This window comes from Lathyrus oleraceus, chromosome 6 (genome assembly GCF_024323335.1).
Source record: "Lathyrus oleraceus cultivar Zhongwan6 chromosome 6, CAAS_Psat_ZW6_1.0, whole genome shotgun sequence".
Classification (NCBI taxonomy): Eukaryota; Viridiplantae; Streptophyta; class Magnoliopsida; order Fabales; family Fabaceae; genus Lathyrus; species Lathyrus oleraceus.
Genome location: NC_066584.1, coordinates 50,621,361 through 50,640,026, shown reverse-complemented (window position 1 = coordinate 50,640,026; position 18,666 = coordinate 50,621,361). Strand labels below are relative to the sequence as shown.

The 18,666-nt window shown below is 34.2% G+C and overlaps 1 protein-coding gene across 1 annotated transcript; it reads left to right on the top strand.

Annotated features, from left to right (window-relative positions):
- Nucleotides 1-4,576: 4,576 nt before the first annotated feature.
- On the top strand, nt 4,577-15,234 carry LOC127091822 (protein VAC14 homolog). The gene is made up of 20 exons (XM_051030529.1): nt 4,577-5,078; nt 5,169-5,282; nt 5,378-5,443; nt 7,743-7,832; nt 7,918-8,037; nt 8,187-8,215; nt 8,356-8,498; nt 8,585-8,679; nt 9,024-9,110; nt 9,257-9,364; nt 9,492-9,583; nt 9,778-9,859; nt 10,300-10,365; nt 11,775-11,890; nt 11,982-12,102; nt 12,557-12,718; nt 13,322-13,450; nt 13,614-13,682; nt 14,414-14,704; nt 14,859-15,234. The coding sequence occupies exons 1-20, from the start codon at nt 4,989-4,991 to the stop codon at nt 14,955-14,957; spliced, it is 2,169 nt and encodes a 722-aa protein (XP_050886486.1). The 5' UTR covers nt 4,577-4,988; the 3' UTR covers nt 14,958-15,234.
- Nucleotides 15,235-18,666: the final 3,432 nt, after the last annotated feature.

The window sequence follows — 18,666 nt, the reverse complement described above, 5'->3', positions numbered from 1 at the left end:
TGAATTCTTGACAAGAGAAAAGTATTTAGCTAAAAACTTTCCAGCCAAGGAATTTAGTGTGGCAATGAAATTGGGCTCTAAGGAGTTAAACCAACTTTTTGCTATATCCGTTAAAGACAACCTCAGTCTAATAGAATCATTAGCAATCCTAGGGATCTTGAAGTTACTAGAAACCTCTAGAAAATGCCTCAAATGTAGATGCGGATCATCAATAACAACTTTTGAGTATTGGCCAATAGTTTGTAACATTTGGAACAACATTGACTTAAACTCAAATTGTGCCATAGTGATCTCTGGTCGTATAATTCTTGTGTTCATGGCATTGAGATTAAACATAGCATGAACCCTAATGTTTCTTTCCCTAACATTGGCAATGCCAATGATGTATCATGACATCTTCTTGCTTTTGTTGAGGTTCTTCAAAGTTTTATTCAAAGGCTTCAAATAAATGAGCATTAAGAAGGCTTTCTAGTAGTTTAATGATATCTTGAAATCTCCCTAATAATTTGAATGTCCTCTTAGGTTCATGGCCTCCTTTGTAGATTGAGGTCAACAACTTGTGCATACAGTAACCACACACCTGTCGTGTCACCAGAAGACATAAAACGTCAAAATCTCAAATTTGATTTTCACAAAGATTTGAGAGAACCGAAGTGTTCATAATACAATCATCGACAATAATGCTAAAAACTTGGTGCGCTATCTATATGTGCAAGTATACACAATTAAATAGTAGCAAGTGATGTAAAAGTAAAAGTATCAATCTCACAAAGATTGTATTAACTTAAATTGATTCTCAGGGTAAAAGTTTGTGAATAGTCATGAGAATAAGATAATTATAATAATGATTGGTTATCACAGATTTAGGTTGACTAATATTGAGCAAGAGTAAATAAGTTAAATCAATAGTGAAAGGCATGTTAGGAAATGATCCATTTAATGAGTTTTATTTTTTGCGTGTGAGTGATTAGATGTATCATGACAAATGAAGTCAGAAAGTGATTCAGTGGTGTATGTTTATAACATTAAAACACATGCAACTAAGTTAAGGAACAAATCTCTAAGTCTCACAATAACATTAATGCACGTCTTCTATGAATCCTGATTTCCCATGTGGTTTTAGTTACTTATGTATAAGCCAACTAACCTAGTGAATATGTCTATCATACTATTTCACCATATTTATCACGAGTTGCATTTGTCAAAAGATTTCTCAACATTAACAAGTTTTTATCTATTTCTAAAGTGATCAGACAAAGAAAAAATATTTAACAATATTTCACATGATAAAATGCATCACTTAAATCAGACCATTGAACACATAAGACTGATTTTCTTTAAACTTCACATTTCTCGACATAAAGAGTTTAACTCATGGTGATCAAGATAAATACATCAACACAGGTTCTTAAAATTCACATTTATAAACACTAATGAAAAGAAAAGAAAACCTAAGTGTAACACTTCCCCTTCTTGCAATCTTTAATCAACAATAAGCGAATTTTGTCACACTTAGTAGCATTGCACTATTCAAGAAAAGAAATATGAGAGATTTCCTTTACTTTTGGTTCAGACTTCTTCTTCTCAATACATAATGCATTTTTTCTAAGTTATTTCTCAACTTTCTCAACTTTAAACATGCTTTCATTTTTATATCCTCTTAGCTTTTAGATTTTTATCGAGTAATTGGATCACGAGCCTCTTGATTATCCATTGATTTGGCCCATTAAATTCATAATATTCCCTTCCCTTATAGTTCCATACCAGTACTATGTGTAATATGTACGCATGAAGGGGACAAAGTGTCTTGTGACATACCTGCCATGCAGAGAGACAATAAACACATTCATTTCAGTGTCAGACACCTTTTGCAGGTTTTGTCACATATGCTTATCCTTATCCTATTAGCTTTCCAGCTCAACCAGTGCTTCCATCCTTAAGCTTCTGCAACATTTTCCCTATCGATGAGACCATTCACTCCTTTCAGCATCTTCTGACTCTAAGACCATATGCGAAGTGAAGTTACATTCCCAACGTGACATAACTTGTCACTAGAGTACTCCCACACAACCATAAAATACATAAAACTCACAAAAGAAATCATTTAGTATACTCTATGCTAACTACACTAAAAGCAACAAAACATACACAATTAATCCTAATTATGATTATCAAAACAAAATAAAGTTAGGTAATAAGAGCATAAATATATCACAAATAATGAGTTATCATAAACCAAATTACAATTTATATGCTTTTTCATTAGGCTTGAAAGCACTTTTGGTCTTTTTAGTCCCTCCCTCCATTTTAAAACTTAACTTTGCTGACGTGGCACTCGTAGGCACGGGTAGTTAGGATTTTTTAAAGAGTTAGAAATATTGACTAGGATAGTTTATTATTTAATATTTTTATAGATATATTAATAATTAATTATTTTAATAATTAAGTTTTTTTTCAAAATTAATTATTAATGAATATAACTTCTTAAAAGATTTTTTTTGGCCTAGGCCCAATTACCTACCACTTCTTTCCAACCCACAAGTAGACATTATCAACAGTTTGAATAAGCTATATAAACAATGAATAAAACTCTAACAATATCAATGTGTGACTAACATTATATCAATAATGCAAGAGTTCTTAAATCTAATACATGATGCATATCTTTTATCACAAAACCTTATAAAGCTCACTGTATTTGAAACATCAAGGGAATGCATGTCTTTCAACATGTCTTTCATCCACTTGCCATTATTTCATTCATGCTTAAACACTTGAAATTTTTAATGGAAAATGTATGTGCAACAACTCTTTCCACCCTTTGTGACCAACCATATGATGATGAGGATGATGATGCATCTGGGAAGCCCCATAAGTATTTGCAGATACATCACTATAACGCCCATGTCGTCTCATTGTTTTTGAAAAATTCATGTGTGAATAACACAAAACCAAAATGACATTAAAGCCACATAAACCCTAACCAATCACTTAACCAAACTACACTAGAATTGTATGCAAGCATGCATATAAAACAAATTGAAACATAAATTGCAGAATAATGTGTATTTTTTTGTATATACAAAAAAACATAATTTCTCTTGAAAAAATTGGAAATTGAAAAACAAACATATAAAACTAAAATTATAATAGAACATAGATAACTGTAGAACATTTGGGTAAGAGAAATTAAACTACAAACTTAGGTTAATATATTAAAAGTAGTAAACTTTATAAGTGTGGAGAGAGTGCAATTTAATCGAAAAAAAGAAGAAAAAAGTGATAAATCTTTAAATAGAGAATAAGAGGTTATCTTCTGAGTGATACTGAAACGTACTGAATCTGCACTTGGAAACAGAGATTGCACAATTCTTAAATAATATATTTTATTAATATTTTATTAATATTTTTCATATAATTTGTTAAAAATATTTACAGTTATCTTCTGAGTCTTTTCATTATTTGTTGGCTTTGACAATATTTTAGATTGTTTCGACTATTTTGTTTCGTACTTAATTATTTTATTTTTTTGACACTTCAATTTAACATTATATTATATGAAAATTAAGATTACATTATCGTGAGATGAACATAACTTAACATAACTTAACGTAACTTAAGATAACTTAACGTGAACATAATCTAACATAACTTAATCATTGATAGATGATTTAAGACGTTTCATCATCTTCAAAATATCGTCATAGATCTCGCAAGCTTCACACCCATCTCAATTGGACCCTTTGTTGCATAATAATGAAATGTACCTTACATAACTCTTAGATCTTCATATGTGTTCAACTCAAACTTACTAAACCTAATTTTCCATTGATTATCAATCAATGATAAATAATACTTGATCTTACCACTCTTTGATTGTCTGGGTAGCGTAAAAGATTATCCAATTTGAATTTCAGATCTAAAAAAAATGTGTCCTATGTGATCCCTAAATTCAAAGAAACGCCATTGAAGTAAACAAGCAAGAGATGTCAAAATTTAAACATTGCGAAATATTTTTATTAACAACATATGATACATATTTATATAAGTTAAAGTGTCAATCATATCACAATCCTACAAATGTGTCGGTATAATCACAATCGTACAAAAATATCACTATTAAATTTGAAGGGTGGAGAAAATATTCTAATACAACTTTTTTAAAAATTTGGATAACTACACAATATATATATATATATATATATATATATATATATATATATATATATATATATATATATATATAAATTAATCTGATTAAAATTTCATACCAAATTTTTAGTATTTTACTGTTTTTTAGACTAAATTCTTTTAAACAACAATTTGATAGATATAAGTAATAAAATAAATATTTTTGACACTATTAAAATGTGTGGGTGCTAAAGGAGTGCCATGTAGACTTTTCAAATTAGACTAATATATCTTTTAATTTATTCATACAATCTATGCTTAAAAAAGTAGTATAAAAAAGTGACCAAGTGGTAGTATTAAATAAGTTAAGGACATTTCCGTGATTTCCTTTTTCTTCCAGCTCAACAGTTTCGAAGAAACAAAAGCGCTCACTCATTCACTGCTTAATTATCATTATTATCTTAAATCTTAAAAAATGAAACTCCAAATTTCATTTAACTTCAATTTCAACTAAAATTTCACAGAAACGGAAATTCTCCACGAAAAATTGCCACAGAAGGACAAAAATTTCTAGGTTTCAATTCCAATTTCGGTACTCGTAGATCTGATTTTCGATTTTCCTACTGAATCACATTTCCGCGTCAATCCAAACTCATCAATTCGCCAAAAAACCTCGCTAAATTTGCGAGTTTCCATTCTCGAAACGGAAACCACAATGTTTCGTTTCGAGCAGGAAAAGATCCGCAAGCGAATTTGATTTTCATTTAACCATTGCAAACTTCAATTTGATTATTTATTTGGATATTTGGAAATTTGGAAATTCCTTCGTTTGTGATTTCGATCGTGAAGCTGTTTTCATGGCGGAAGCTCTCTCGGTGATGCCGGCTGCCGTGCTCCGTAACCTCGCCGACAAACTCTATGAGAAACGCAAGAACGCCGCTCTCGAGGTTTTGTGTTGGCTTTTATTTTATTTTTGTTGGTTGATTATTGCAATTTGGTGAATTTTGAGGGTTTGGTGATGATTGTCTTGGAAATAGGTTGAGGGGATTGTGAAGCAGCTTGCTTCTGCTGGTGATCATGATAAGATAACCTCTGTGATTACTTTGTTGACTACGGAATTTACATATTCACCCCAAGCAAATCATCGCAAGGTAGCTTAAATTTATTTTTTAATTTTTTGGGATTTATTATTGCTTCATTTTTATAATTTGAGCTTGTTATGGTTTTTATTTTTAATTTAATAAAGGGAGGGTTGATAAGCTTAGCTGCCGCTACGGTTGGGTTGACTAATGAAGCTGCTCAGCATCTTGAGGTGAGGTTTGCTTACATGTTATTTTATTTTTGGTCTAGTAATGCTGAGAGTTTTACTCCTTAAAAGTAAAGATGTGGGATGTCGCGGATTAACCCGCGCCCTTGCAATTGGATGTCGCAGATAAGCCTCAGGAGCTGTGTTTGTCATCATTAGGTAGTGAAAATCGATAAGTACCCAAGCAATTGGGGAACACTCCATTAGAGGCTAGGTACCAAGGGGAAGAAGAACCAAGGCACTTAAGTACTGCACCAGTTGATGAGTTTAAAACATCTTGGGAAACGCTCCCTTAAAAGCTAACTATCAAATGGGTAGAACCAAGCCAATTAAGTACTTCACTGAGCATCCCATACCCCTCGTGTGGGACTAAGTCTAAGACACCCCATAATACTCAAGTTTCTATCATCATTACAAAATTGTTTGGATTAGTTTGTTGTTGCATTGAGAAGAAATGAGGGGTTTCTTGAGCAACTCTCTGTTGAGGGTTAGAGGAAGGTTTTGATGAATCACATACGTAATCTGTATGTAGCATCGTCACATAATTCACTCAGTAAGCTGCAAACTGCAAACCAATTCACAAGTACCAAATTGCAGTACTTTAACATATTGACACTTGAAAATTCATAGACAATTTGTAGAATATTGTGTACTAGAGAGTTGAATCACTCCCCATATGAATGAACATGGTAATGACTCTGTTAAATAGTACTCGACATTTATGAAAGATTAATTACTCCCATATGAATTAACATGGAAATGAATATGTTCAATAGCGCTTGACATTTATTATAGCATGTTTTTTTGTTGGAAATTCAGCGTTCATTCGGGCCGTCCCTAGGCGCCTAATTGCGGCATTTGGCTTGCCTTCATTGCAGCCTCCAACACCTTCACTGTGTTGGATTTGAAGGGGGTGGATTTAGTCCCACATTGCTTAGAGATATGACATGTGTAGTGCTTATAATGCTTGGGCAACCTTCACCTTACAAGCCGGTTTTGTAGGGATGAGTTGAGCACAACCCAAATTCTAAGATGGTATTAGAGTCTATCCTAGATCTGTTGTTGTCCACGCTTCAGTCTCATTGAGACTTGACATGAATCGGTGTGTTGGAAATTCCGCCTTCATTACGGCCCGCCTCTAGTCGCCTAAGTGCAGCATTTGACTTGCCTAGCCCAAATTCTAAAAAATAATTATAGCTCACTTTACTCACTACCAATTTCACTTTACCTTGTGATGCACTTCTCTTCTTCTTTTACAGTGTTTTATAAACTCCCCGATATGGGACTATTTTATATTTGAAAGCTTGAATTAGAGACTATACCATTACCATATGTCGTATCTACATTCCGTATTACACAATTATTCTTAGCTTTTACTTTTTCTCTCTTTTATTAATGTTAAGTCAATTAGTAATAATTCCTTTAATAATAAGTATATAAAATTAAAGTAAGTTTTATTCCACTTCCTGCTTGCTTAACTAACTTAACACATTATAAATTTAGTCTTTTAGTACATTTTAGCTTGTACTTTATTATTTTAAACTAGACTAGGTAAAAAAAATACTGATAATGTGCCGACTATGAATACCCCAATGTACCCAATTCTTCAAGAGTTGCCTACCACGTACCCGAACTCGTACAACGTGCCAAAGTGAATTTCAAACCAGGTGGCTATGGTATGTGATAAGAAAGTATCTTGGTTCCAAATTTCATATATCCATCAGTCTACCTCATACAAGGGGTTGAAAAATTCGCTTTTTTACGGTGCATTGAATCCTTTCTTTAGTATATGGCTATGCAGCATATTTTCCCCTCCTATTGAGTAAGAACATAGAATTTTGGAAATCTACATCACACTAAAACCGCAACTGCGAGTCTGCGACTGCAAGCCAGTGCATGGAATAATAGATGTGATTCTCGTATTCTTGTCAAATGCCATCTCTGCTCTTCATGTATCTTGGTTAAGTTGATCTTAGCATGATTTAATATTTTTGGATGAACTTCAAGAAACACAATAATTTTAACCTCAAGGGATAAAATTTAAATAAGCGAATTTTTATCAAGCTAGAGTATATCTATTTATTTATTAGTTAAAATATCTTCTTGTAAGTTGAGTTTATCGCATGCTTGTATTACTACTGGTGCTACTACTATTGCAATTATTATTCTATTTCATTGAGAGCTTAGTTGATGTGTCTCCACACATGTGTACATGAGGGCAAGCGTGTTTTATGCATATTTCATGTGTGTTTATGTTTTCATTTTCATTTTCGTTCTTCTTACCTACATATCGTTTGTTTGTTAGCAAATTGTGCCTCCTGTGTTAAATTCTTTCTCGGATCAAGATAGCAGAGTTCGATATTATGCCTGTGAGGCACTATATAACATTGCCAAGGTGAGGAGTTAATTATGCTTACCTATCTAAAGCTTTTATACGACAATCATCCAATCATCCAATGTGAATGGTGTTTTGATGCTAGGTTGTGAGGGGAGATTTTATTGTATTCTTCAACCAGATCTTTGATGCCTTGTGCAAGCTTTCTGCAGATTCAGATGCCAATGTACAAAGTGCTGCACATCTCTTGGATCGACTCGTAAAGGTATAATAAGTTTCTCCTGAACTCCAACCAGCCTTTTAGGACTCCTACGTGCGTTCAGACACCAAATATTTTCTGAATACAGGTTTATCAATGAATGATTCAAATCCTTTTAGATTAACTATTGACTATACTTTAATCTATTAACGCAGGATATTGTGACCGAAAGTGATCAGTTCAGGTGCACTCTCTTCTCACTGTTAAGCTATATGCTACTATGTACGACTATCATGTGTTTCAAAGAGACTTGTCGATATGTGGATCTCTCTATGTAACTTATACTGCTTCATACTTCTTCACTTTCATTTCTTGATATTTCAGTATTGAAGAATTTATACCATTATTGAGGGAGCGCATGAATGTACTGAATCCATATGTCCGCCAGTTTTTGGTAGGATGGATTACTGTATTAGACAGTGTACCAGATATTGATATGCTGGGTTTTCTTCCTGATTTTCTTGATGGTAAGTATATCAATTGACAAATGAGTTGTTACCCGCCATTCTTGCACAAAATCAATGAACCATCTAATAATTTATAAATGCCTCAGGTTTGTTTAATATGTTGAGCGATTCAAGTCATGAAATACGTCAACAAGCTGATTCAGCTCTTTCTGAGTTTCTTCAAGAGATAAAGAACTCTCCAGTAAGGTTTCTGCTAATATATTTTACAAATGCTGTGCGTATCAAGTCTTTTGTACATTTTATGCGAGTAGCAAATCTTTTCCTATAAGCTGATTCAGATGCCAGTTCTGCTTTTATGTCACTGTTTTTTCCTGTTATTTCTCTGGGGAAGATTTAATTGTGCATCTAATATCCACTTTGTAGGTTTTCCATGTTTAATGATTCATCTATTTGCCGATTACTCTTTTTTTGTCAATTTTGTGCTGATTAACTATGCTGTGCATCATTTCACGTACTATATTGAAGCAAAAGCAACATGTTTTGTTCATTTGTCATTTTCTGACTCAAGCAGTGCTACTCTTGAAGTCTGTAGATTATGGCCGAATGGCTGAAATACTGGTACAAAGAGCTGGTTCTCCAGATGAATTTACTAGGTTAACGGCTATCACATGGGTAAGTGGCATTGCAATGTTTTGACTTGTTAAACACGTCTTTACTGTCATCAGAGTTTTGCTTTGTGTTGTCATGTCAAAATTATTAGTTATTGTTTTGTTGCTCATTATTTTTCTCAAATAATGTCTGCTTTTTTGTTTGAACAGATAAATGAGTTTGTCAAACTTGGTGGAGACCAGCTTGTTCCATATTATGCTGACATTCTTGGAGCCATTTTACCTTGCATATCCGATAAAGAAGAGAAAATTAGAGTGGTAAGCTTGTTTCCTTCTCACATTCTTTTTTGCAATTTAATTTTTAAATTCTCCATTTTGTCCCATATTATAGTGTTGCTTGACATGTACAGTTATGAATGACAAATAATATCTGGCTTACTTGTAGGTTGCCCGGGAAACCAATGAAGAGCTACGAGCAATCAATGCTAATCCAGCTGAAGCATTTGATGTAGGAGCAATCCTCTCCATTGCAAGGAGGTGTAGTTTTTCTAACCTGGGAATAAGGCTAGGTTTGAAGTTCAAAATACTTGTAACTGAAAAAAAAGTTTTTTTTACAGTGGTGAGCACCAGTGATGCTACTGGGAAATAATCACGAGGGTCCTTTTTGTTTAACCAACTCTAGTTTGCACTGAATATTCTGTGAAGTGATTTTGGGAATGTTTGCTTGTTAGGCAACTATCTAGTGAATGGGAGGCTACTCGAATTGAAGCTTTGCACTGGATAGCAATCCTCCTAAACAGACATCGTATTGAGGTGATTAGATTATTTTTATCTTCCATTTTGATATATTACGGCTGCTATATTAATATCCTTCTCGATGTCTATATCAAAGAGCTCAATGGCATGCCCATTTTGACATTACCGGCTCTGGAATCATTCTGTTGTCTATGCCCTATGTCATAGGTTTTTGATTATAGGTTTACAATCAGTCCAAGAGCCAATGAATCATGAATACTTCAATTTATTGTTTTGATCATGAGGACTGAATAACATACAATTTGGCTACCGATTTAGTGTTTGGCTTTCTCTTCCTTTTCTCTGTAAAACCTCATTTTCTAATTGTCAAACCCTTATCTGAGTAATAATTTTTTTCACTCTAAATGAAATGTTTTGTAATGGTGCTATTACCTATATGCCCATATGATGGATATTTTGCTGACAACGACTCACAACTGATTCCTTGTGTGAAACAGGTTTTGATATACCTGAACGACATATTTGACACCCTTCTCAAAGCACTTTCAGATCCATCTGATGAGGTAATTTAACTTAATACCACTTTTCCCGTTTCTAAAAATTAAATCAAATAATTTATTTTTGAATATCTTAACAAAGCATAGATACATACTAAAATGCATTGACAAGTAGTTGCAATACCAGTATTGTGTTTGGGAATGTGGAGTAGGTGAGTGGCTTGGGATTTCTATTTCTGATCATAGGTTTCAACTTGTTTTTATATTAGATGATATGTGAAGAGATTGGTCAGGTTTATTTCTTTAAGCCAAAATCTCACTAAAGAAACTCATTTCTGTTCTATAATTCTGAAACTTTTGATTATTAATGGCCAAATGAGTCAAATCCAAATGTTCTATGTGTGGTCAACCTCGCAAATTATGTGTGTTATCCTACCATGATCTCCTGCTAGTGGCGATGCCACCACCTATCTCTGGAAAGTGGCGTTTTCTGATGAACTCTTGCTTTTCTAGTCACCTTTCATAATTCTGGCTGCTCCAACATGGTTGTAGCTAAAAGATAATTCTGGCAGCTTCATATCTGATTCCAGCAAAAAACACCGTTGGTTTCAGCTGTGACTTCACTCCTGATTCAATCCCCAATATCTTTTTGATGTGGGTCACATCCTCTTCTCTGTCTCTTTCTGCTGTTGGTTGTTAATTTCAGCCCTTCTTTGGTTCAGCCATGGTTTCGTCTCAGTCATAAGTCCTAACCAGCCCAACACAGCACATCAGCCCCAGTCTCTTGTTGTTTATTTGATAATTATGCCATAGATTAATTATGATTGTGTGCAAGACTATGACTTTCAAACAATATTGAAGATATGTTGTCTACAATTTTGGATATATATTTTTTTAAAAGTTGAGCATTTATATGTTTAGAGGATAAATAAAGTGCATATTTTATCCCCCATTATCTTCAGATTATGGTCGTTTTACTATCCATTTTCATCCTATTGCATTATTGGAGTTGGCCATTTCATGTTGTTATCTGGGATCAAGGCCAATGATCGTAGGCCATATTGATTTCCTGAACACGCCTTCTTGACTACTAAACAATGTTGTAAAACTGGACTGCAATTTTGATTTCCTGAACATGCTTTCTTGACTACTATACAATGTTATAAAAACTGGACTGGGTGGTTTGGTTGAACCAGTTGGAACCATGAGCCAACTATGATTCTGGTTTGAAAATGATCATTATCAATCACTGTTCAATCTGGGATTCAACGACAAATCTACCTTGGTTAACTGATTGAAACATGGCATTGAGATCTCATCTGTTTAGTCTCTGGTTTAAATATTGCTCTTGTGCTGACTGAATAAAGAAGTGATATTTTTTATGATTCTCATGTATGCTGTATTTATATTGCGGAAACTAGAAATCATTAGCATGAATTGTCATTAATTCATCTGAACTCTTCTATATCAAATAGGTTGTTCTTTTAGTTCTTGATGTTCATGCATGCATTGCAAAAGACTCTCAGCACTTTCGACATCTTGTCGTTTTCCTTGTGCACAGTTTCAGGCTAGATCATTCTCTTTTGGAAAAGTAAGATATTTTTCTTCATCCTATCCTATGCGTTCTTCTAGTAACATAATTATTCGTTCATTAAAATTTCATTCTATACAATTAACTCCAGGCGTGGTGCTTTGATAATTCGCCGCCTTTGTGTGCTTTTGAATGCTGAGAGAGTCTACCGTGAACTTTCTACGATATTAGAAGGAGAATCAGATTTGGATTTTGCATCAATTATGATTCAGGTTTGTTAGACTTTTCCAGAGCTAAATAAGAGGCTGCATTGGACTTCAATGTTGCTGTTTCATTAATATGCTGTGTTTAGTGGATGGCAGAGATAGAACTATCTGCATTAATGGGAAGCATTTGGTTTAGCTAACTAAAATTGAACTCCAATGAAATTGGAATTGCAAGATTGCAATTGCTCATGGATTCTGCTATGTAATGGAAATTTGATTTTGTTGACCTGATAATGCTGTACGGTTTATAAAACTGGAGAGAAGTTAACACCTTTTCTTAATATATCTAGCCTAGATGGTTTTGGGGTCAATAGGCCTGGAACACTATTGCCAATATTAATTTTTGTTGCCTTCACTTCGTTGTTATTTTTTTTTTTCACGACTCTAAAACTCAGACAATCCTATGTAGTGATACGGTATTCAGTATATGTTTTTTCTTCCCTTTGATTTGTTTTTTCAGGCATTGAATTTGATCTTACTTACATCATCAGAATTGTCTGAGATTCGAGATCTTTTGAAGCAATCACTGGTAAATCCTGCTGGGAAGGACTTGTATGTTTCTTTGTATGCCTCTTGGTGTCATTCTCCAATGGCAATTATAAGTCTCTGCTTCTTAGCTCAGGTATATATATCTATAGAAAAAAATATATTTTGACACAATTGACATCAAATTTCGACAGTTAACACAATTTAAATATATGATTAATCATGTTTAGTGGATGGTTGGTGAGTATAACAAAGTGACATAACTTATTAACCATCAACTAAAACAATTAACCATGATTTTGAATTATATTCATTAATCATCTAAGTTGTGTTTAAATATACATGATTTTTCAGGTGTTGATATACAATCATCTAAGTTGTATTATTAATCATGATTGTGTTCAAATATACATTTGAAAATTGTAGTTAATAGCTCAAAATCGTGGTTAAATGTGTTTGTTAGATGATTAATAAGTTGCAGCATCTTGTTATATTCATTAACATCCACTGAACGTAATCAACCACATATTTGAACTGCGTTAACAATCCAATTTGATGTCAAATTTGTGTTAAAATAACAACTCGTGTTTATAACTTGTCTTGATTATTTGTTTCCATTTTAAGTCTTTCTTTCTCTAGCACATATGTGCAATCGGGGACACAAACAATTTTTTTAGCTTTAGCTTTATTTTGATAACCTCCCAAATGTGTATTATTAATTTTGCATCTTCCTCAACAGACTTACCGACATGCAAGTACTGTGATTCAATCTCTGATAGAGGAGGATATAAATGTCAAGTTTTTGGTCCAACTGGATAAATTGATTCGCCTGCTGGAAACTCCAATCTTCGCTTATCTTAGATTGCAGGTGCTTAATCAAAAGACTGTTTTTCATCTGTGTATTTTATTTTTTGTGATAACACCTTTGTACTTCAGTCTAGTAAAATATGATTACTACGAAGTTGTCGTTGTTTATAATAGTTACGGCTAAAGAATAGTTTTCTCATGTATCTAGAACTTAAATTTTGCAGCTTCTCGATCCTGGAAGATATTTATGGCTATTCAAAGCATTGTATGGTCTTCTGATGTTGCTTCCTCAGGTATCTCCAATTAAAAAGTTGTTAGCACACTAATTCTCTTGTGTAAGAGTGAGTTGTGTTCCAACAACATCCTTTCTTTGTTGGATTTGATCACTACCCCTGTTCCATAATAAGTTATTTGACCATTTCACACATTGAAAAAGTGTATAATGGAAGAGAATAATATTTTTACTAAATTGTCATCGTGAAGTGTTGATGTACTATTACCATAAATATGAAGTGGAAGATGTTATTTAGAATTGATGCAAGTAGTATTAGTTAGAGTACACTTGAAAAAGCTTTATTAATAATTGCATTGATGATTGAAAGAGTCATTCATTTTAGGACATTTTTTTTACACCACTGATTGTAGGACGGAAAGAGTGTTACCTTGTGTATTACTGGTATATATTACTCCATTTTAGAGATGGATGCATTTTTTACTTCACTGCAGTTATATAGCAGTTATTTCAAAGGAAGGGATGTGGTATATTATATGCATTCCCTTCTCTTTGAACATCTTTCACAAGACATTCAATATGCCGGTATAATAGGCCTTGCAAATATTCAATCTAGCTGTTTGACTTTTTGATCACATGGGTAACTACATGCATATATGCATTTAATGACATCCAGTATTTTTGATGTCTTTTCAGAATCTACCTGTATAAGTTTTGAATTATCGGTATATCTTGATTCTTAATTTTACACCACCATGCGGTACTTGATTCTTAATTTTTGCCACCATGCAGCAAAGTGCAGCCTTTAAGATACTAAAAACTCGTTTAAAAGCTGTGCCGTCATATTCTTTCAATCGTGAGCAATTGAATAGAATGCCTTCTGGGGATTACTACGAATTTCTTCCTCAGATGCCTGATGAACATGAAAAAAAAGATGGTGATGTAACTGAAGACGGTGGGAGCTCATATAGTAGATTAAACTTTAATCAAAGGTTAAACGAGTTTCAGGAAATGCAGAAGAAACACCGGGTTCATACAAAATCACAAAGAACGTCACGCAGTTTATCGACTTCATTACCAAAGGTTGCCGGCTTCTTCATTCTGCGTGTAGATTTTATATCATTACAGTGTGTTTAATATAAATTATTAGTTGAGGGAGGCTGTGCCTGATTTCAGTCAGACTTTATTCCTTCTGATTCACCCTGTTTTCTGATGTCATTATTTGCACTATCTGCAGGAGGCACAAAAAGAGGAAGAGCCACAGAGACAACAGTCTATTGATCTTAATGTTCCTCCTTCAAGATCAAGGAGAAATTCAGGGCAACTACAACGATAATTCTAATGCTGTTTTTACTATTGCATGTGAACTTTGTAAGGGATCGGGTATGATTTTGTAAAATTGTAAATCATAGTAGCTCGTTTTATTCTATTTGTTAGAGGTTGGGGGGTGGTGAAGATTGGGTTTTGGAATCAAGATGAAGCTTGGAAATTTTCTGGGCTATTCCTTTGACCTTATAGAATGTGATGCCCACGAGGTTCTGTTATTTTTTGTTGAAAACCAGTGAGCTAGACGGAAATATATCTAGTAAAGTTTCTCTCTGTCTCATAATAAATATAGCGCTCTTCTTAAAAGAAAATGATTATGTGTTGATTTTAATGATATACTTCATCCATTCTCACGGGAAAGATAAGAATATTACACATTATATTATGTGCCACGTTAGAAATATGCCACGCCACGCTAGAAATAATGTCTCAATATGTGGTTTAATTATGATAATTGATCAAATTAATGAGTATTATTACTTGCACTTCAAAATACTATTCTACTTATGCGTCTTATGACCATAGTTAATTTTTGATGGTTACTACGGTTAGTTTTGATTTTTTTAATACTTTTGTTGTACACGGAGGGAATGGATTTAGGAATTAATTTAACGTAGAAAATAATTTCAAATTGAAATATATTCATAACTAATTTGACTTGACTTAACCACCCTCTATTACGTTGGTGCCTTGCTTTAACATATTTTTCCTGTAATTACTTGTTCTTCTCATCGTAACCCAGCACCGTCATATTACAAAATTCAACATTAAGAAACCACAACAATTATAAGGTGAAATATATTCTTTGGTTCTTAAAGTCAGTTTTTTCAACAACGAATTATTAATTTAAGTTTAACTATTTTATATAACAAGTTAGTATTTTTAGATGGTAACAGTGTACCTTGTTAACCTTTTACACAAACTAGTATGTTACAAGAAATCTGTGTCTGTTAACAAAATATTACGCTTAGCAGGTCCGAATTATGTACGTGGTCCGTGCTTGAGCGAGGTCACATTTTCTCGTGATGCTAGAGTCTGAGCCTTGTGAGAGATCCAGAATAATTATTTCTCAATCCCTTTTTTCTACTTGAAGGAATGAGGATTTTGTTGCATGGTCCATACCCTAGTTGAAAGGAGTGGGAAAGTCTCGGAGGCGGTAGCATTGGGAAGAGGAGTTTTAAATGTCTTTCTTGTAACATCAATGTGATTATCACTCTTTTCGTCATTTATAAGATTTCAAGACCCCATTCCATGTTTTATGTAGATGTCTTTTGTCTTTGTTAACATTTTTCCACTGACCATCATTTCGACGTCTTTGAACCATCACCTCAAACAAAGTTTACTATATTTGAATCATCAAGATTAATTTCTTTCAAGGTAACAATTTGACGTCTCTTTATCTTCTATATTTATTTTGCCTTCACTCAGGATTTCCTGAGGGAGGTGGTGATGGAGGATTTGAAGGAAGCAATTGCAGCCAAGAGTGAATGGGTAGTTGATAGCCTCGCTCCTAGGGAGGTTGTCAGAGGTTTTGTTTTTTTTTTTCTTTAATGAATCTCATTGTTGTAGATCACTTTAAGCAGGAACGCGAGGCCCATAACGTCACAATTTTGATTGTGACCCCACAAATAATGAAGTAAGATGGTGGTTGGAATCCCAATCTCGTGCTTATACCTATGATCGTTTTTTTTTTGTGTTTTTAGAAATTCTAAGACGAACAACTCTCTCCTCGGAATCCAGAACATGACAAAAGACAATTCAACCATGTAGGTAGACCAAGAAACATTAGATTCCGTATATGTCGTTGCTGATAAGGGCAGTCCGAATTATGATTTCACCGAGGTGGGTTCCTCTTCAGACTTGGGAGTGATTTTCCCCCAAGGAAACAAAAGGGTGCGTAACAAGTATGAGGGATGTGCAATCCCTCTCCATGAATGTTTATTTTCTTTGATAGATTTTCACATACTTTTCAATAAATTTGAGGTGGACGTTCTAAATCATCTGATGATTTCCCCCTCGCAACTGCATATAGTGAGATGAGATTATTTCAACGTCTTGCAGTATTGGTGTGAGTACAATAAAAATATGTCAACCTCGACACTCATTTTCCACCTTTTTAACGTCCAATGTTATTTTGCTGATTTAGCACGAGGTCAAGGCTTGCTCTACCTTAGGCAGATCTAGAAGATGTTTGAGTTCTACTATAATAATATGAAGAATTTCAAAGACTGGTAGTACCTGGTTACTTCCCTTACCGAGATGGCCCATGCGAGTATGCATGACATTCAATTTGAGTCGCCCTTCAAATGTTCGAATCTGTGTCTAAAATTTTGGTGTCAGAGCCATTTTCTAGATGAGGTTGGGTTCCACGTCTACCTTATGGATGACTTATCTCAAGATGAGACTGATCTGAAGAGGAAACTAGTGGCCTTCAAGGAAAGTTTGGGCTTCTTTGAAAGTGTCGTGTTTCAATGTCCTTGGTGGTTGAAGTTATTACTAAAGAGGAGAGACATGTCTTACTTTAATAATTTTCTGGTGATTGTTTCCTTTAACCACTTGATTTCTTGTTTGCAGATAAGATGAAGTGTCACCAGACGATGCTTCAAATGAAGAAAACACATAGGGACACCCCTTTGCATGCGAAAGCCATTCACATGCAAGCTACGTGAAGAGTTTCAACTACGGGGTACCCTGATGACCTGACCCCTTCTAACCTTCATATCCCAGCTAGGACATGAGTATATTTATCTCCCAATCGGTATGTGGTGTGGGGTTCCTTACACTATCCGTCACGCATGACCGACTATAATTCTTCTAGGGGATATTCTATTGAATTGTCCCCTGGGAAAGGGCGGAATGATAAAATACCTCAAACAACTCCACAAGATTTGGTAAGATATGGTCCCCGGGGATGCTCAAACTCAACCTTAGGAGCATTTTCTCCGCTACTTTTGGCTCTCCCTAGTCCTCATACGACTATGGACTTCAATCTTTTATTTATGAAAACGACTATACTTATTTCTCGAGCAAGAGTAAAGTTGTTCGTTAAGAGGACCAGTCAGAAATGTCATATCATATGCGTCGAGCGTCGAATGTCATAACATTTTATGCCACCATAAAGGGATACATCTTCTTGACTAACTCTCTTCGAAGAGTGAAAAAGGAGCTCACAAATCACATTAGTGCTCTTACTATTGAGAGGAGATGATTTCTAGAAGAGCTCACAAAAATGAGGGGTTGTTAACAGATATGGGGAATGAGATACGATATTTCGGGTATCCTCATTTATTGGATGAACGGGTGCATTCATTGGCTTTTATGATAAAGAAGAAGGATGTTTCCCTAACATATGCTCATATGACATTATCCATAATTGATGTTGACTTTGTTGAGGCAAATAAAGCATTGGATTCCTTCCGCAAGACGTTAAAGGAGTCATAAATGCCTTTGAATGAAGCTCGAGAAGGTTGGAAGAATGATTAAGATGACCTTCAAGAGATGCATCTTGAAAACATTGACTTACCCAAGGAATATACAAGGTTGGTGGAAGAAAAATTATTCTATTCTACAAATTCTTTTGAAAATACACCGAGGAAAATAGAATTTTCCATCCCGGGATGAAAATATCAAGGGAACAAATTCTTCCTGAACAAGAGATAATGGATGAGACGTCGGTTAATATTGAGTTGAACTCATAATGTTTTTTTGGTGCTCTTGCA